Below are 21,339 nucleotides of genomic sequence, written 5' to 3' on the forward strand. Positions count from 1 at the left end.
TCTTGTTGCTGGACATTGCACATTAAAAACCTTAAGAAGACACTCAAAACTTGTCTCTTTAAGCCATTGTAAGTTGCTAAAAGGATACTCCAAGGACTTACTCATCAAACTAACAAACACAAGTGTAAAACCCAAGCAAAGGAGAACTATAAAATTCAAAAAAAAAAAAAAAGTATTGGCTGGACTTTTGGACCTCAAAACCGTGACCTAGTCAAGTGTCAAAAGAAACAAAAGAAACAAAATCAAAAGAATCAAAGACAAAAGAAAAAGGGAACCTTTGCTAGACTTGTGGAGTTTTGGACCAAATTTTCATACCTTGGCACTTGGAGTTATTCTTGGACTTTTGGACAATGCTTATTGACTTTATGAGACATTTAATCAAACACATTAAGTGCATTACTTTCTTTTAAGCCTATTTGATAAATTCTATTCTAGTGCTATTCTAGGACTTACTCTTTTGTGTGCTTGCCTTTTGTTAATGTGCCTTAATTTTAGTTTTTGAGTCTTTCTTTCTACTCTTAAGTTTGTCTCAACAAATCCACTTGAGTTTAGCCTTTTTAATTGTGCCTTTTTAGTTTTCTTCCTTGGCCTCTTGTACTCTTGGGTTGTGTTTTCTTCTTGACCTAGGTGAGGAAAGCTTTTAAACACCACACACTTTCTTGGTGGATTGAGTGGAGGGGCTGTCCGATTTAAGCTCAAGGAACTTTGGAGGATCACACCAAATCAAAGAGTGCAAACACCATTGAAAGGCTAACCTTGGGTGTTCATTGTGAAGGGGTGGAGATTTGAAGACTTGGAGATTCAACAATTTCTTTTTCTTACTTGTTTCGTTCTTGTTTTATTTTTGGCCTTCTTGTATTTGGCCTTTGCTTTCTTCCATTTTGGGTTGTAATTGGCCATTTTAAACCTCTTCATTTTTTTGGGTAGTAATTTCGTGTAGTTTGAAGGTGATTTGAAAACCTTCACCTAGGAAACCGACTAGCATATGCTTTAAGTCTTTCCTTTGCATGCTTTAAAGCTTTGGTAGTATATTTGCCTAGGACTTTACTTTGTTTATTTGTTTCGTTTAGAAGGCTTCATTTGCCTACTAGGGGGGCGTGCACAACACACACACTTAACTTTTGTGCAAAAAAAAAAATTGTTTTGTGAGAAAAGTGTGAAAAGGCTTAGTAATTTTTACTTGAAAAGGCTTGGTTTTTAAGTGATTCTTAGTAGTCCACCTCCCTTGATAGTTCAATTTGTATACTTAGGCCTTTTCATACCAATCTTGCATCTTGAAAACCTTTTGTGAAAACCCTTTTATCACTCATTCTTTGTGAAAACCTTTTTCAAACCTTTTTGAAAACAACTTTGTGAAAACCTTTTTGATCAAAGATGAGTGATCATTCTAGTGTGCATGGTCATAACTCTTGTAGTACTAGGTCTAGTGTTAGGGATGAGCTTAGGCAACTCAAAGAGTACCTAAGAAAAAAAGAAGAGGAAAATATAAAAAGAGAGGAAGAATTGAGAAGAAAATAAAAAGAGTTTGAAAGAAATAATGAGGAAATAAAACAACTACTTGCAAAATTAGTTGAGAGGAGAGAAACTAGTGGATTCCAACCTAGGATTGTTCCAACTAGATCTCAAAAAGGCAAAGAAGTTAGAGTTCCTAGGAGTATGCATGAGCAAGAAAATACAACAAGAGAGGAGGAACGTAGAAGGAAAGAAAAAGAAAAGAACATAGAAAAGAAAGAAAAAATTAAGAAAAGTATAGAGAAGGTTAAAGAGTGGTTAGAAAAAGAAAAACAACCAACACTCTTAGAGAAGAGTAAGGAGGATAATATTTCTTCCAAAGGGCTTATGCTTAAAGAAAGTCATTTTACTATTGAAAATGATTTAAAAAAGACTTTCTTTATTCATCAAGACCTTAACTCTTTCTCTCACGTTGCCACTAGTCATGAAGTGAAGATTCAAAAACAAGTCCTTTTTAAAGAAAAAGAATCTCAACTTCAAGTTTTAGTGAAGAAGAAGTGGACTTCACTTAGTACCACCTCTTGTACTACTTCCTTGGTGGTGCCCAAGGTAGATGAGCCTTCTTTCTTTAAGACTCTTTCTACTTTAGTTTTCTTCATAAAGCACCCAACTTTTGGCTTGTATGGTTTGTTGGATACATCTCATGGTGTTGTATCTTCTATTTTTGATCTTGAAGGAAGTTCAAACTTATTTGAACTTAACTTGGATACTTCCTTACAAGACAAACTTAGATTATATGAGTTTCCTAGACTCCTCTTAACACCTTTTTCTCATATGTATCTAACAAATAATGCAATACAAAGTTGTTTAGGTAATTTTTTAGTTAAGTTTTCTTTATTTTCCAATACATACCTAGGTCACTACATTGGGTACCTTCAACAAGATATTTTAGTTCTTAGGACTAGTGCTTTAATGCGCTATAGTTTTAGTCTTTTTAAATTTTTAGGTTTTAGTTATACACCTAGACTTCACCATGGGGAGGATCCTATCCTTAACATTAGAGAGTCTAGTCCTTTTAATTTAGACAATCTTTTTAGCATTTTTAGTAGAACTCCTCTTAGGATACACTTTCCATTTCTATCATATACTATTACCTCTAATGCTTATTTTTATGTTTTTGTTGGTCATGATGCCCACCATGAGGAACCTCTTGATTTGAGGTCAAATCCTTTTCAAGAGGGAGGGAATGATGGAATAACACTAAGGCCAAGAAGTCCAAGAGGTGATGCATTGAAGGAAGCAAAAGGAATGGGTTAGTGTTGAAAAAAAACCATAGGAGGAGTGAGGCCACTTTTGGACCTTAGCTCCTAAGTTCTTATTAGCATAGCATTTATTTTTATTCCTATTTTTTCCCTTATCTTTGATTCCAAAATTACCGTTGTACTTTGGGGTATTTTAGTCATAGAATTTATTTTACTTGTATTTCCAATTTTACCCTTGTATTTTGGGGTGTTTAGGACTTAGAATTTATTTTCCCTTGTATTTCCCATTTTACCCTTGTATTATGGGGTGCTCTAGATGATTAGGGTTTTTAATTTTGGGCTAGGGTGTTAATTAGAGGGTGACACATATTTTTGGTGCCTATTGGGTCTATTTTTGGTGTTAGAAAGGCTTAGGCCCAAGTGGAGGACAAAGGTTGCATGGTCTTATCATGCACCTAGATATAGCCAATCTAAACCCAAAGACTCCATCCTTGGCCACCAAGTTGCATCTAGGGTTCATTTGCATTTCATTTGGAATGCATTTGCCTACTCCAAATACAACCCTAGATGCCTCCCCTCCTATAAATACCCAATGCACCACTCCTTGTAAATACTTTAGATATTGAATATAAAGAGAGCCTTTTGTGCCTTTATATCTTTCCTTAGTCACCCTTGGCTAATTCGGCCACCTCCCTCCCATCTCCACCTTGAGAGAAACAACCCTAGAAGTGGCCTTCATCATCATGAAGTGAGCCAACCCTAGAGTACCCTTCTCAAGCATTTCCTCAAACACCTTCTACCCAACCTCCATTTTCATCCATTCTATCATCATCCACCCTAAAACCTTGTGCCACCTTTGAAGAACTTGATCCTTGGAGTGAGGCATCATCTTCCTTGTCCATCATCTCATGTCCATGCAAGTGAGGATGCCATCAGTTATAGGCCAATTTTATGGCTTGGAACGACCCGTTCTGGTTTGGGAATGATCGTTCCACATGTAAAGTCAACTTTTGAGTTTCTTGTCATTTTCTAGAGCCGTTCTGGTCCGTTTTGGTGCCCAATTGGGTCCTCGAGTACTACTCGTGTCATCCTAGTAGCCTTTTGCCCTTGGTAATGGTAGCCTAGACGAAATCTAGTGTCTATAAGCAACTAAAGTAAATGTTAGCTAACAAGAAAGGGGGTTGAATTGTGGTTATCCTAAAATTTGAACTTCTTTTATCAAACTGATGTTCAGAAGCTGATTCTTCTGAATGTTTAAAAATTGATTATGATTCTAAGTAGTTTCTTTATGAAATAGCTTCTCAAAGTTTATACTTCTGAGGTATTTAAAAATACTTTCTAATTGTTTTGAAACTCGGTATGATTTGCCACAATCATGTATCAATAAATATAAGAAACTTAAACTAATTTTGATAGATATGAAAGTAAGAGTAAGAGTGATTTCACATTGCAATTTATACTAGTTTATCCAACCTTGTGTTACATCTAGTCCCTACACACATTGTGAGATTTATCTACTATAATCAAGAGAAATTGCTCTAAATACAACCACCAAAACTTGTTGGATTTCCCCTACACAAATCAATCACTTACTATTTGTGTAGTCACCCTTAGCCAACTATTAAGTAACCTTCAACACCTATTGAGTAAACCACCCTCACAACCCAGAACTATGAGTTAAACCACAACCAATTGGATGCAACTTTTCTACCCTTTTCTTTCCCTCTACACACTATATCTAGGAATGGGCAATCAAATGTGTTTATAGACTTGAGAAACCTTAACAACTATTAAAGGTTTCTATGTAAGTCTCCTAAGATAAGAGCTTCCACTAAGGAAGTATTATCACTCTTTCTATTATAGATCAAATTACAAATGTGTATGGTGAGAACTTTGAATCATAGAGTATAAAACAAGTAATTATAGCTTTATCTAGCACGGATATTGATAACTTTCAATATTCTTGCTTACTTCAAACAATTCCCTTGGTTTTCCTTTTATAGGCTCTAAAATAGGTCAGTTAGAATTAGCTTAACTTTTAAGCAGTGCTAACATCATCTTGTACTTTTATTCTAGTGATGTTAGCATATTCTTCAAAAGTAATCTACTTTTGAAGCTTTTTTTTAGTATGCTTCTGAGTAACCTTCTAAATAGGGTCTTCAATATTAGTCTTCTAAGAAGCTGAGTTTGAACTGAGACTTCCTACTTTTGAAGATTCCTTCTGAAGCTTCCTTTTAAGTGTGCTTCTGAGTATCCTTTTTAATAAGGTTTTTAGTACCAGTCTTTTGAGAAACTGAGTTTAAATGGAGATTTGTTACTTTGGAGGCTCTATCAAATAAACTATGATTTAGGTTCCTTAAGGTATTTTTCCTCGAGAAAAGATGTTCAAACTTGAGGATCCTTAATGCACAAATCTTAAGCACTTTGACCAAGGAACAAGGATGATCAATGAAAGTTATCTTTGCTTTCGAGTCTCCTTCTGAGCAATATATCTTAGAACATATAATACATTTAGTCTAAATTACTTGAGCAAATATGTTAGAAATCATTTATTACTCTTTCAACATTTGGAACTAAGGATTTGTCATTATTAAAACAATTTAGGATTCAATAATGACCATAATAACCACTCCAATCAAGGCAAGTTAGAGACTACCCTTGGGAGTGATGCTAGCTCACTTAAGCGACCAAGTTGCTCGCTTTCTCTAGGCTAGATAGAATTCACTTAGAGCAGCCATTAGAGGCACTTTGAGCAAGGTAAGTCATAGACTACCTCTAGAAGGATTGAATAACTCGCTTAAACAAACCATATGGACGCTTTGAGTGAGCATGCATTAACAGAAGCCCATTTAAACTTTTATAAATTAGGATTTTTATAGGGTCTTTGTATCTTAGTTTTTATTAACACAAATTTGGAGAGGTTAAAGAGAGTTTATCATGAAAGCAATTTTGTAACCACAGATCACTTGAAGACCCCCCTTTTGTGGCACTGGGTGTGGGTTAGGAAGAGGCTCTTAGCCTGGATGAGGTCAGGCATAAGTCTAGCTAGGTCAAGCATGATGGACCTAGGGGCTCTCTATCTCATTCATGTTAGACCTAGGTCGATTGGCTCCAAGCATGGGTGAGCTAGAGGCTTTTTGCCTAAATGACGTCAAGCACTAGGAATGGTTTGTTGAATGAAAAACTTGTTGTTTATTTGATTAAGTGTTGAGAATATGTGTAGTATATTGATTACTTACATGATATATGATGTTATTCGATTCTAGTTCATTATGCATTAATCTTTGATGATGTATAATGATGTTTTAAGTTACTTCTTAAGTTACAAGTTGTCTTTGAATGAAAGATTGACTAAGTTGTAACTCTCTAGTTGATTTAAAGATGTTATGTTATGACATGTGACGATGTGATACATGTTTATGTTGACATATATGAAAACTAGAGGAGAGTAAAACTGCTTTAGAAATTAAAATATCCCATTGTGTAGATCTAAGTTATGGTGCTCCGAGAGCTCGAAGTGGAAAACCTTTTAGTGAGAAAGTTTTATCCTAAATGGAATGTTGTTTTTAAGTTTTCTCCTCTAGGTTTGATGTGGAAAAGTATGGGGGTCAGGTTGAGCCACACTAATTAAAAAGTGATCAATGTAGAATCATATGGGGCTAGGTCAAGCCATATGTGTTATAAGTGACCAAATCAAGTAAGGTATGAAGTTGAGAGCTAAGATCCTTAATTGATTACTGGAAAGGTGCATAGTATTTAAAGGATAGTCGGTGGGCTAATTCTATATGAAGCTTAGATATGCATGTTAAAACTATGATAGGCTCACACTTAAGTTATTGTACCCTGATAATAGTACTAGACTTTCTAAATTTAATTAAGTGGAAAAACCTAAGAAATCAATTTAAGTTGTTAAATAGGTGTTTGTGTGGCCTAATGTTTTATCTACCTGACCTGGATGAGATAAGTTAGACATAGTGATTTGATAGGGTTAAGTCATTTAGATTGTTCATCTCAGTTGTAAGAGATCGACGTAAGTTGATATGCATGACGATGCATTAGTTGTTTAAAGTTGTTTGAGTTGTGATTAAATTTGTTTATGTTGAGAATGTTGTTCATCTTGTAACTTGTATTTAATGTTGAAAGTAATGATTAACGTTGTAAACTAAGGTTATGTTTTAAGTTGGAAGCGAACCCATTCTTTTATATTAAATTTTATCAAGGGAGATTTTATTTTCCTAATGATGTTATTATGTTGATTCTTTCATAATCTTACCCTTTCTTTTCCTTGTTGTAAGACTACAATGATCATACTTGGTATACAAGCAAGGCACAATTAGCTTGGATGACTTGGCTTGGCTTGTTGATGGATGGTCAGGCTAGGGATGACTAGGTTGTTGAGTTTACTACTTTGATGCAGTATTGTTGTATAGAAATGTTTGATCACTAATAGGGTTATTTTGTATGCAGTAGTGTATATTTGATGTATATTGTATATATGTACAAGGATTATATGTAACCTCATAAGAAGATTTATGTTTTGCAATTATATTAGTAGGAACTATTTTAGGTTTTTTGCACCCTATACATATATTTATTACTTAAATATCTAGGTGTTGTTGCATGATAACTTTAGTAGAATGCTTCATGTTTTTCATTACGTAGTAACTATGCTATACTAAGTGTATGTAGTAACTTACCGAATTGTTACAATTACCACATCATTATCAAAACATTTCTATTATTCATTCACATTACATCATGACATATACTTGATCTCACACACTTTTATTCCTTCCTCATATATTTCTTTCTTTTATTAATTTTATCATGATTACTGACTTTCTTATTCTCTTTTACACTTAGTATAAATTAGTGTGTTGTCCTTGTAGTGTGTTGTCACGTCTAGAGTGGTAGTGCTCGCCCCTAGTATGGAAAGGTAATGGACTTGATGGAGGACCATCCTTGAAGACCATAGGACCTTTCACAAGGTCTTTGGTTAGGAGGCTAAAAGAAGCTACTAGAGAGGATGTGTTTCTTGGACCTATGCTTATCATGAGCATAAAGTATGTGTTCTCTTATTAGTTCCTTAGTCTTCTATTATATATACTTTGTTTTCCATTCCTTTATATGTAGCAGTTAATTGTATAGGGTTTTTTACCCTTGTATTTAGAGGTTTATGTTTCCTTGTTTGTAAGTCATGCTTTTAGGATTTAGAGGCATGTTCTTTATTGAAATGTATTCCTTTTAACCTCGTACTTGTAACACCCTAGCAACCCGCATGTGGATATTGTCCGCTTTGGCCGCAGCCCTCACGGTTTTTGCTTCTGGCAATGGCACTCATGCCACCCCAAAACGCGTCCACACAAGGAAGGTATCCACACCCATATATATGGCATGCTTCGTTCTCCTTCCTAACCGATGTGGGACTTCACAATCCACCCCCCTCAAGGGAGTCCAGCGCCCTCGCTGGCACACCGGCCCGGGTCCCGGCTCTGATACCATGCCATATATATGGGTGTGGATACCTTCCTTGTGTGGACGCGTTTTGGGGTGGCATGCGTGCCATTGCCAGAAACAAAACCGTGAGGGCTGCGGCCAAAGCGGACAATATCCACATGCGGGTTGCTGGGGTGTTACATTTGGTATCAGAGCCTGGACCCGGGCCGGTGTGCCAGCGAGGGCGCTGGACTCCCTTGAGGGGGGTGGATTGTGAAGTCCCACATAGGTTAGGAAGGAGAACGAAGCATGCCATATATATGGGTGTGGATACCTTCCTTGTGTGGACGCGTTTTGGGGTGGCATGAGGTCATTGCCAGAAGCAAAACCGTGAGGGCTGCGGCCAAAGCGGACAATATCCACATGAGGGTTGCTGGGGTGTTACATTTGGTATCAGAGCCTGGACCCGGGCCGGTGTGCCAGCGAGGGCGCTGGACTCCCATGAGGGGGGTGGATTGTGAAGTCCCACATCGGTTAGGAAGGAGAACGAAGCATGCCATATATATGGGTGTGGATACCTTCCTTGTGTGGACGCGTTTTGGGGTGGCATGCGTGCCATTGCCAGAAACAAAACCGTGAGGGCTGCGGCCAAAGCGGACAATATCCACATGCGGGTTGCTGGGGTGTTACATTTGGTATCAGAGCCTGGACCCGAGCCGGTGTGCCAGCGAGGGCGCTGGACTCCCTTGAGGGGGGTGGATTGTGAAGTCCCACATCGGTTAGGAAGGAGAACGAAGCATGCCATATATATGGGTGTGGATACCTTCCTTGTGTGGACGCGTTTTGGGGTGGCATGCGTGCCATTGCCAGAAACAAAACCGTGAGGGCTGCGGCCAAAGCGGACAATATCCACATGCGGGTTGCTGGGGTGTTACAGTACTCATGGTCACCATTTTTGTTTTCTTGAGTTTAGTAGTTGGAGTGGAAATAATTATTGTAGTCGTGTGGAAATAGCCATTCTAGATGGTGTGGAAGTAGTAAAGGTGTAGAAATAGCCAAAAGAGATATTAGTTTTATTTTTTTTCTCTTGGTCCAAGGAATTGATCTGGCTTAGCTTAACCTCCATTTGGTTAACTAAAGCAAACCAAGACTAGCCAAGGTCACCTTGGCTGCCCACTTTGGTTAGTCTCCACCCTTAGAACTAATTCTCCAACCACTTAGAGACAAGAAGACACTTAGAACTTACTCATTGGCTCTTTTAGATCTAGCTGTCTCCTACATGTCTCAAACATGTCTCCTAAATCTTGTTTGTGATTGGTGGAACTAGATATAAATGTTTATTTGTTTTCTAGATGTCTAGCTTCCTCTCCAAGCTACCTAAGACTCTAGCTTCTTCTTTAAGCTACATAAACTCTATATATAGGTGCTTGGAACCACTTGTTCATAACTTTTTGAGCATATCATTGAGTTGGCCAAAATTCTTCTTAAGAATTCTCTCTCTCAAAAGCTTAAATATCTTTTTTATTTACTTCTAATTCTTTTATTCTCTTCCTAAGAGTGTGGTGAAATTTGAAATGGTTTATCTTCTTCCTTGAAGTGGCACCACTTAAAGAGAGTCTTTCACCACTGAAGGTGATTTTAGAGGATTCCTCTTCCATTAGAGACCTTGAAGAAGCTTGAGGAATGTCAAGAAGGAAAAGATCTAGGAAGAAACTTGAAGGAGAAGCTACAACAATCTATTCCGCCTAAGATTTTCCGTGAAGACCTCTCTATGTGAATTTCACTCTATGTGGATACCCCCACGCCCAACGCCAAGGAGTCAAAGCCCTCTAGAAAAAAACCACATGGTGTGATCCATGTTATGCCCAACATTATCCTCTCTAAACAATGATGTCAAAGTGGTGTTAAGCAAGAAAGCTTGCCCAACATAGAGAAATTAGAGACCATTCTAGCATCCTTATGTTTGTTGTTGCTCTCTCCACACCTAGCATAGAAAACTAGATTTATCACATCCAACACCATGAAGGCACGCCCCAAGCTACCAAAATTTCTTTGTAGAATTACGAGCTTTGTGATTTGGGTTCTCCCAACCCATCCACACACATCAAATTATCTCTTTTTAAAACCCAGTTGGTCAAACAGTTAATCAATGCTCATATAACAACACAACATCATTAAACCATTCATGTTTTTCCAATCAAGTCAAAATCCCAACTTTATGCATATAATAACTCTAGCCCACAAAACATATGAATTATGTTCATTAATAATTCAACCATAAACATCACACATTAGCAATTTCATATATAGATCACACATAAACATTTATAGGAATTCATTCAAAAACCTAAGAGGCTTAGGGTTCACCTCACCTCTCATACCCCTCATATATGCCCATAGATTTGACCTCTTCAATTCTCCTTATCTTGACTGATGATTTTATAGAAAATGTTGATGGAATCACACTAAGGCCAAGAAGACCAAGAGGTGATATTTTGAAAGAGGAAAGAGGAATGGGTTAGTTTTGAAAACCCTAAGAGGAGTGGGCCTACTTTTGGGCCTTAGCTCCTACGTTTTTATTAGCATAAAATTTATTCCTATTTTTCCCTTATCTTTAAATTTCCCATTTTCACCCTTGTATTTTGGGTATCTTAGACATAGGATTTATTTTCTTTTGTATTTTCCATTTTACCCTTGTATTATGGGGTATCTTAGTCATAGGACTTATTTTCTTTTGTATTTCCCATTTTACCCTTGTATTATGGGGTGCTTTAGATCATAGGTTTTTAATTTTGGGCTAAGGTATTTAATTAGGGAGATAGATGCATTTTTGGTGGTGTTTGGACCTATTTTTGGACTTAGAAAGGCTTAGGCCCAAGTGGAGGGAAAAGGTTGCATGGTCTTATCATGCACCTAGATGTAGCCTAACTAAACCCAAAGATTCCATCCTTGGCCACCAAGTTGCATCTAGGGATAATTTGGGTTTCATTTGGTGTGCATTTGGCATTGTAAATTTCGGCCAATGCAACCCTAAATGCAACCCTAGATGCCTTCCACTCTTATAAATACCCTAGGCACCACACCTTGTAAATACTTTGAAAATTATAATATTGAGAGAGCCTTTTGTGCCTTAATATTTTCCTTAGTCACCCTTGGCTAATTCAGCCACCACCCTACCATCTCCACCTTGAGAGAAAAACCCTAGAAGTGGCCTTCAACTACCTTGGAGTGAGCCAACCCTAGAGTACCCTTCTCAAGCATTTCCTCAAACACCTTCACCCCACTCTCCATTTCCGCCCAACCATCCATCAAAGACATCCTTGAAGAACTTTGATCCAAGGAATCAAGGTGTCCTTGGCCATTGATCATCAATCATTCCATCAATGCAAGCAAGGATGCCATCATGTGGTATCTAGAGCCTTGGTTCTTTAAGGGTAACATTCTCTTTGTCACTAAATATTTTTGGTCATGCCATGTCTTCCTTGATTGTCTTCTAAGTGTGCTTAAATGAATCATCATAATTGCCATATTTTGATGATCCATAAATTTCCTTTCATGTGTTAATTCATACCATATCTTCCTTGTGAATCATCTTGGCATTTTAGGCTTTCTTATTTAGGTTCTTGCCTTTTTCTTTAAATTTTTGAGTTGCTGGAAATTTTGGGTTGCATGATATATTGATGCTTTTTATTTTTTTAATCCATCCAGTTTTGTCATAAGCTTGTCTCCTTTGAACTACCTTGAAAGAAATTCCAAGTTTTTATGCTTAACCATTGAAATGAGAAAAATATGACATGCATGCCACTTGTTTGATGAAATTGCCGTGAGTCCTTGATGTGCTTTAGAGAGTCAATCATGCATTCTAATTAGCTCTAGCATATTCTACATTCCTAAAATATCATGTGTGATTAATTTCTTTGCACATATTTGATCAAAAAATTTCGGCCACTTTGTGTATTTCCTAGTGCACTTACATGCCTACATGTTGTTTGATGTTTTGAGTATGAAAATGACTTTTATGTGCATATTCTTGTTGCTGGACATTGCACATTCAAAATCCTTAAGAAAACACTCAAACTTATCTCATTAAGTGATTATAAGTTTCTAAGAGAATACTCCAAAGATTTGCTCATAAATCAACTTTCACAAGTGTAAAACCCAAGCAAATGAGAACTATAAATTCAAAAAAAAAAAAAAAAAAAAAGGGAGAGAAAATTGGCTAGACTTTTTGGACCTCAAAACCGTGACCTAGTGAAGTATTAAAAAAAAGGGACCAAAAGAAACCAAGGACAAAAGAAAAAGGGAACCTTTGCTAGACTTGTGGAGTTTTGGACCAAATTTCATACCTTAGAACTTGGAGTTATTTTTGGACTATTGGACAAAGCTTAATGGCCAAATGAGACATTAAATCAAATATGTTAAGTGCATCATTTTTCCTTTAAGCCTACTTCATTTTTCCTTCGTTGCACTAATAGAATTTCTCTTATTACATGTGACTTTTCCTGCGAATTTTTCATAAAAATTCATAGGAAACGTTGTTCCTGCAAATTTTTTTTTGAAATTTTATCTGCAGGTAATACCTTTATGGATAATATATTTTTGCGAATTTTAAAATTCGCAGGAAAATTTCCTGCGAAAAAAATTTGTAGGAAAGTTTCCTACAAAAAAAAATTGCAAGAAAGTTTCCTGCAAAAAGATTCGTAGGAAAGTTTCCTGCAAATTTTTTCGCAAGAAATTTTTCAGAAATATTTTTTACGAAAAAAATTAAATAAATTACTATAAATTCTATCAATAATTTTTCAACTTTCAAATGCTCACAATGAATTCATCCGAAGCATTTGTTTTCATGCCTCCAACATGTGATACATATATTTTAAATTCTAAGATTGTAGATTATAAGCCTAACACTCAACCATACAAATCAACTTGTAAGGTAAGTGTTGTCCCAATTTATATACTCTTTAATTGTTTTATTTTCAATCGATGTGGGACTTGAAGTTTTTTTAAAATATTAAACTTATAAATTTAAATATTTTTTTTATTTTTCCTGCGAATTAAAATTTGCAGGAAAATCCGCAAGAAAAAATTACCTACAAAATTTTTCTACCATTTAGTAAACATTACTTGCGAATTTATTTTTGCAAGAAAATCTGCAAGAAACAAAATAAAATTCTTACAATATTTTCTATAAATTTTTACCACGAACAAAAAATTTTCTATGATTATTAAAATTGTAGCAAAATTTATAAGAAATATTTGTAAATTATTTTTCGCAAAAGATTTCTGCGAATATTTTTTGTAGGAAAATTCGTAAAAAATTTCTACGAATACTTTTTTACAGGAAAATTCGCAAGAAAATGACATTTTTCTAGTAGTGTTGTAAATTAGTTATTTAGATCTTATAATGTAATTGTATATATTACCTCTTTAATTATATATATATATATATATATATATATATATATATATATATATATATATATATATATATATATATATATATATATATATATATATATATACTTGATAGGATAATAGGAGTAGTAGGGTGAAAATTTGCAAACCAAACATAATAAAACAATTCAAGAACAATATAAAGCACTACACGAAATTATATTTTTGTGAAATACATCACAAAATATAGCACTTTAGACATAATTTAACACATCGACATGCATATCCAAACTTTATTCAATACGAGGAAAGATCAACACACAAGCATCCTTCTCGTCAAACTTCACACTGATTATTATACAGATAAGCACTTATCATAAAGCCAACTGCATAACTTCTTATTTTATTTTATTTTATACACAATTTTTGGGGCTATGCCTTGAGAAGATGAGCATCAATATCTTTAGTGCCTGTGTGCAGGTACTCGACGTAGCCATATGGAGGATCAACTTCATCATCATTCTTCTCATATTCAACGGTCCATTTGATAATAGCACCATGACCCTTATCAATTGCTTGAAAGATGAACTTAAAGACCTTAAACTGGCGATCGATGTCTCCACTAAAGAGCTTGTAGGTGATTGTTTTGTTCTGTTCATCAACGGATTCAATACTCTCCAGACATGTTGTAACCTTACCATCTGTTGTTTCACAAGCAATCAAAACCAATGACAAAGCATTGTATAAGAATTATACAAAAATAAACAAATGAATTTATATTTTTTTGATCAATTTTAATTTTAATTCCCATACATATATCCTTCAAAAATTTGATTTTGAATGCCACACTATATAATTTCTTGTCGTTAAGAAAATAATCCTACCATCATGTCTATTTGACTTTAGACAACATATATCAACGACAAAATTAAAAGATACTATATGTACTAATTCAAAATTAAATAAATTAAAACTTAAACATAGATTTTTAGTTTGTTCAGAGTAAAATATTGTTCGAGATCTCATATTCAGTTGTGATAAAATTAAAAAGTTTTATAAGTGTAAAATAATTTTTATCTTACAAACTAATTTTGTAATTGAGTAAGTTCATAACTCATTGCTTATTATAGTATCAAAGTCTACTTTAGTGATTATCCATTATTAGATTATTCGGAGATGTCCAATTCTACAAATTTTACATTAAAGATGTCTAATCATCACTTTGGTGAAGTGGGTTATAGATTCTAGATCGATTAGTGATAATAATGTCAAAATAACGTATATAAATGATGGAACAATTCTCATTTAAAAACTAATTTTGTAATATTGAATTAAACTTCATAATTATTGTTTTAATAATTATGAAACTACTTGAATTAGATAATTAAAATTACTATAAATGATACAACTTTTTTTATAACTTGATTATTTAATGTAATTACATGAATTAAATTATTAAATAAATTAGAATAATTTTTTATCAATTAATTCACGATTATAAGAGTGAGAGAATTATAATGACTAAATATATTCAAAAGTGATTTAACCGAGAATTATAAAGACTAAAAATGTAATCAAATTTAGTTAGAAAATAATTTACCCATTTTCGTTTGCATATCAATATGGTAGAAGTTTAGTTACCTATGGTATAAGTCCAGTGTTTGACGGACTCATTGTGATGCCAGTCATTACCATGATGCAGCTTGGTAGCATGAACCCTATCAGTGAGGTTTTGAACATGATGAAGTTGTGTGGCAAAGAGGTTGAACCACTTGGCAGCGGTTGCATGAACCCCAATTTCAGAGGTGATTTTACCAGCAAGTGACATGATCGATCAAAGAAAGAAGCAAGTAATGGAAGAAACAAATAAGCAGGTATGAGAAATGAGAAGAATATTGCAACCATGTCCAACTTATATAGACCCTAACATACCCACTCCTGACAACTATTTTAACTATGGGGCCCATTTCGATACCCTAAAAAAGAGATGCATAATCTTTTTTCCTTTAAAAATATCAAATTAATTTAATTTCTGTTACTCAATTTATAATTTTTATTAGTAATAACTTTTATTATCTATTTTATACTTTTTATTATTTAATATGTAATACTTAATATTATCTTACTTTGTTTTTCTCTGTTACTTTTACGGCAAAAGTTTTCTCTATTTATCTATTATTTTAATTTTTTCATAAGAAAAATGTTTTCTCAACACATTTTTATTTTTAAAATATTTTCTCAATAAGCGTGCCATTTGTGGTACACTACACATTAATATGCTGTCGTTTTGGGTATAGATTTAAAGTAAATACATTGTTTCAAAAGAGAATGAGATTTAAGAAAGTCAATTTATATAGACTCAACTTTATAAAAAAGTTCATCACTTATATATATATATTGGGTTAATCAAATTTATCTTAACCTGGTCAGGAAAGGTTTGTTTAAAAGATTCCTAGCAAGCTTTAACAATATTTTCAAGATATGTTTCAGCTCTGGCTATCATTTTTCTTGACTATTAGAAACATGGTTTTCATGGTGGATTCTAGAGCCGTCAAAATGGGTCGTGGCCCGTGGGCCAACCCGGCCCACCTTGAAAACGGGCCGGGCCGGGCCAAAATAAATAGCAGTTTTATGTTAAGTGGGTAAATTCAAACCCGACCCACTTTTACCCGGCCCACTTGGGCTGAACCCGTAGTGGGCCGGGCAGCCCACCAGCCCACTTAATTTTTTTTTATTGAAACTGAACACCCAGGAGCCAGCCCAGCCCAATAGACAAGTTTCCTTCAGTTAAAAAACAGTCCAAAAATTAAAACCCTATTCTAACAACTTAACAAAGAAACGGGAGTACGCCACGGGACCACGCCGCAGTGACGAAGGTTGTGCTTCAGTTCGAGAGTCGAGACTACGCGCAGTGACGAAGGCTATGTTTCAACTTTTACTGTTTCTTTCACTGCTTCAATTTGACTAAGGCTTCACTTCACACGAAGGTGCCCCTCTATATAAATGCTAATCTTTATAATGTAGTTTGTTTTACGGTTTAGGACTAATTATTTAATAGATATATTGGGTGATGGATTAATGTTGTTTTTTTTAACAAATTATTTAATAAAATAGATCTATTTGAAGTTTGAACTACTGGAGTAGTGAAGTGAATCACGGCCGTGACTGAGAATCACGGCCGTGATCTTCTTTGGAGCACATCTATGAAGGGTCAGTGGCGTTCACGGGTGTGATTGGGAATCACGGCCGTGATTTTCTCTGGTGAATCACGGGCGTGATTTAGAATCACGGCCGTGATTTTCCCTGTAGCTCAGCATTTCCTCTTTAATTCTTAAATCTTGATCCTGCTCAGAGAAAACACAACACATACCAAGAAAAGCATAAAATAGGAAAATGATATAAAAATTTATTAAAAACATGAAAGATATGCATGATTATGCTATGAATTCTTGTGAATTAAAGTGCTAAAATACGAGTAAAATACACAACATCATTAGCATTTAGGCATTGCTATATATTATTAATGTCTTGATATATATTATTACTAGTGATATATTGGTGTTTAATTGTATGAGTAACTTTCTTTTTATTAATGCTTTCAATATACAGAATGGAATCTGAAACCCATGAGCAAATTATTGATGTTGGGTTAAATGAACAACTTTCTCCTATTATTGAAGATATTGATGATTCTAGGCCAACTAAGAAGCCTAAAACAACCACATCTAAAGTTTGGGATAATTTTACTAAACTTGGGGTAAAAGATGGTAAAGAAAAAGCTAAATGCAACCATTGTGGTAATGAATATGTTTGTGGTGGTGTAAAAATAGGAACTTCATCCATGTTACGTCATTTGCAAAAGTGTGACATCTTAAAGCAAAAACAAAAATCTGCACAAATTGGAAATATGATAATTGATCAAGCTGGCAAGCTGAGGTCTAGAGAAATAGATCAAAAACATTTTGAAGATTTGCTTTCAAGGGCTATTATTGAACATGGGTTATCATTTAGTTTTGTTGAGTATAAGTGGATTAGAGAGTTATTTTTGTATTTATATCCTGGGTTAAGAATTCCTAGTAGGAATACAGCTGTTTCTAACCTTTGGAGGATTCATGATGAAGAAAAAGTAAAGGTGAAAAATGCAATGCGTAAAGCTAATAGTAGGATTTGCTTAACATCTGACTGTTGGACATGCATAACTCAGGAAGGATACATTTGTGTAACTGCTCATTTTGTTTATTCTAATTGGAAACTGAATAGTAAGATTCTTGCCTTCTCTAAGTTAGATCCTCCACATGGTGGTCATGAAATGGCAAAAAAATCTTTGAAATCTTGCTTGATTGGGGGATAGATAGGAAAGTGTTTTCCATTACTTTGGACAATGCAAGTGCCAATGACACAATGGTAAATTTCATGAAAGCACAATTTAATTTGCAAAATAGTTTGATTTGTAATGGCTCATATTTTCATGTGAGATGTAGTGCACATATACTAAATCTCATTGTTCAAGAGGGTTTGGGGGTGGCTAGTGGTGCTTTGAAAAAAATTAGAGAGAGTATAAAATATGTAAGAGGATCAGAAGCTAGAAAGATTGCTTTTAAAGAATGTGTGCTTCAAGTGAGGGGTATTGATACTAAGGTGGGTTTGAGAATGGATGTGCCCACTAGATGGAATTCCACTTATGTTATGCTTGATAGTGCAATTAAATACAAACGTGCATTTGGTTGTTTGGCTATTCGAGATAGGAATTATGTTCATTGCCCATCAGATGATGAGTGGAATAGGGCTGCAAGAATGTGCGAGTTCTTGAAGCCTTTTTTTGTCATGACAAATTTGATATCAGGCTCCACTTATCCAACATCTAATCGGTACTTTATGCAAGTTTGGAAAATTGAAAAATTGTTGCGTGAATTTTTTATGTGTGAAGATCTAGTGATTAAAGAGATGGCTTCAAAAATGATGACTAAGTTTTCAAAGTATTGGCATGATTATTGTGAGATTCTTGCCATTGGTGCTATTCTTGACCCACGAATGAAGTTTGGAGCTATTCAGTTTGCTTATAGAAAAATTGAGCCTTCAACTTCTGAAGAGAAAATTAGTGCTTTAAGAAAGAAAATTTATGAACTGTTTGAAGAGTATGAAAAAGTAAAATCAAATGAGTCAAATGCTTCAACTTCTAATGTGTCTCTTCTTCCACCACAACCAATTTCATATACAGATGATGAGCAAGTACTTGATACCTTTGATGTAAGTTAATAATTTTTTTAAGTACTTTATTTAATTTCATTTTTATTTAGTAATTATCATTGAATAATGAATATTGAATTTATTTTTCTTTGTAATCTCTTAGGAATATGTTGATTATTTGAGCCAAAATGCTACTGCTAATGGAAAATCTGAATTGGATCTATATTTGGAGGAAGGAAATCTTGATCCAAAGTTTCATGAAAAGTTAGATGTGTTAGCTTATTGGAGGGATCGTCATGATCGTTATCCAAACCTCTCTCGGATGGCTTGTGATGTGCTGAGTATTCCAATCACTACAGTTGCTAGTGAATCTGCTTTTAGTCTTGGGTCTCGAGTGCTAACTAAGTATCGCTCTACCATTCTTCCTGAAAATGTAGAGTTACTCATTCTAACTCAAAATTGGTTACATGGTTTTGAAGAATTAGGTAATTTTTATAATGAAAATTTCTTATTTATTTTTACAATAACTCATCCTAACACTTCTTTTCCCTATTTGTAGATGGAGATAAAATGGATGTGCAAAGAGAAGAAATTGTTATTGACATTTCCGTGCAAGATTCTAATTAAGTTTATTTTGCAAGACTTTCGTATGATAAAATATTGAAGCTTTTTATTTTGAAGTTTGGAGTTTGATTATAGTTTGTAGTTAATTTTGTATGATGAGACATTGAAACTTTTTATTTTGGAGTTGGACTTTGATTATGGTTTGTAGTTAATTTTGTATGATGGAACATTAATATTTTTTATTTGGACTTTTAGCATGGTTTGTATTTAATTTTATATGATGAGTTATAATTTATGACTATTAATAATGTTAATTTTATGATTATTATGTTATTTGAAATTTTAATTTTTTTTATTTTTTGGTGGGTTGGTGGGCTGGCCCGTTTGACCCACCAACCCGTGGTGGGCCGGGCCGGGCCATAAAAATTCTGGAAAAATATAAAGTGGGCCGGGTTGGGTTGGCCCGTTTTTTAGGTGGGCCAAAGTGGGCCGGCCCATATGGGCCGGGCTGGCCCGTTTTGACAGCTCTAGAATCCACTACGCGTAGTCTCGACTCTCGAACTGAAGCACAACCTTCGTCACTGCGGCGTGGTCCCGTGGCGTACTCCCGTTTCTTTGTTAAGTTGTTAGAATAGGGTTTTAATTTTTGGACTGTTTTTTAACTGAAGGAAACTTGTCTATTGGGCTGGGCTGGCTCCTGGGTGTTCAGTTTCAATAAAAAAAAATTAAGTGGGCTGGTGGGCTGCCCGGCCCACTACGGGTTCAGCCCAAGTGGGCCGGGTAAAAGTGGGCCGGGTTTGAATTTACCCACTTAACATAAAACTGCTATTTATTTTGGCCCGGCCCGGCCCGTTTTCAAGGTGGGCCGGGTTGGCCCACGGGCCACGGCCCATTTTGACGGCTCTAGTGGATTCTATAGTCACATATAACAGTAGACTTCTACTGTTCTATGTAATTAGGCAAGAGTTGGGTCAACACTTATTTATATATATATATATATATATCATTTTTATCATATTTTTAATTGATGTAAAATTTTTAGTCATCAAGAAAAACTATTGACATGTGAGATGGAAGAAAAGAGATAGCTAAATATAAGGTAGACAAGGAAAGTAACTAATAAATAGTATACATTATAAGTGAAAAACGATTGACATGTGAGATGGAAGAAAAGAGATAGCTAAATATAGGGTAGACAAGAAAAGTAACTAGTAAATGGGATAATTTATATGATAGAAAGTGTTAAAAGAGATGAAATGGAATGAAAGTGAAAGTGAGACAAAAGGTTGCATGATACAAATCACTCTATTATAAATAACTTGTATTATTATTATTATTATTATTATTAAAGGTTCATTTTAGTTTGTTATGCAATATGCAAAAATTATTGTAAATTATTTGATATAGATATTAATTCTTAATTATATATAATTCTAAAACAAACAAAAAAATATTTTCAAGTTAAAGGAAGAAGATTCTTAATTATCGAAGATGAGTGCTAGCAATACTTTCTTTAGTTCCGATGGATGGATGAGAAAACATCTAAACATAACTCTTATATGTCATCTAACAGTTGTGATTATTATTTAGATGTGGTTTGTGGATGAAAAATATGCCTCATTATGAACATATCTCCAACATGTCATTTAATTTGTTGTGGTTCTATTTTTCATCACAATTATTCAGATGACATAAAGGTAAATTTAAAGGTTGTCACATCTATCCATATGGAGTACCCACAATTCAATAACTCCTACATCAAGAATGTGACACCCTTACTACCCCAACACATATATTGTAATAATAAAAACTTACAAATAAATTTTTCAATTTCGATAAAAGGGTTCACATGAGAATCTTCAAACTTATCCTTCAATAATCACAATAATAAAAATGAAACGCAGGAATTTATAAATTATTTTCAAAAATAACATTTACAATTCCAAATCCAAATAAAAACATATGTTCTAAAAATCCTCTGTCCCGATGTCACAATATCAGAGCATCCCCACAATTCAATTGTTGGCATACTAGATGCCACTCG

At 34.6% G+C, this 21,339-nt stretch overlaps 1 protein-coding gene across 1 annotated transcript; it reads right to left on the reverse strand.

The window, feature by feature from the left end:
• Window positions 1–13,694: 13,694 nt before the first annotated feature.
• Window positions 13,695–15,444, reverse strand: LOC109806804 (MLP-like protein 43). Its single transcript, XM_020369302.3, has 2 exons — window positions 15,186–15,444; window positions 13,695–14,245 (listed from the first exon to the last, which is right to left on the reverse strand). The coding sequence occupies exons 1-2, from the start codon at window positions 15,370–15,372 to the stop codon at window positions 13,977–13,979; spliced, it is 456 nt and encodes a 151-aa protein (XP_020224891.1). The 5' UTR covers window positions 15,373–15,444; the 3' UTR covers window positions 13,695–13,976.
• Between the last annotated feature and the right edge of the window lie 5,895 nt (window positions 15,445–21,339).

This window comes from Cajanus cajan, chromosome 8, assembly GCF_000230855.2.
Source record: "Cajanus cajan strain Asha chromosome 8, NIPB_CcT2T_4, whole genome shotgun sequence".
Taxonomy (NCBI): domain Eukaryota; kingdom Viridiplantae; phylum Streptophyta; class Magnoliopsida; order Fabales; family Fabaceae; genus Cajanus; species Cajanus cajan.

Bases quoted from the DNA above. Each gene is read 5' to 3' on its own strand.
- LOC109806804 (XM_020369302.3), bottom strand. From the start codon at position 15,372: ATGTCACTTGCTGGTAAAATCACCTCTGAAATTGGGGTTCATGCAACC. The intron at 14,246-15,185 runs GTAACTAAACTT...GTGAAACAACAG, and splicing joins ACACTGGACTTATACCATAG to ATGGTAAGGTTACAACATGT.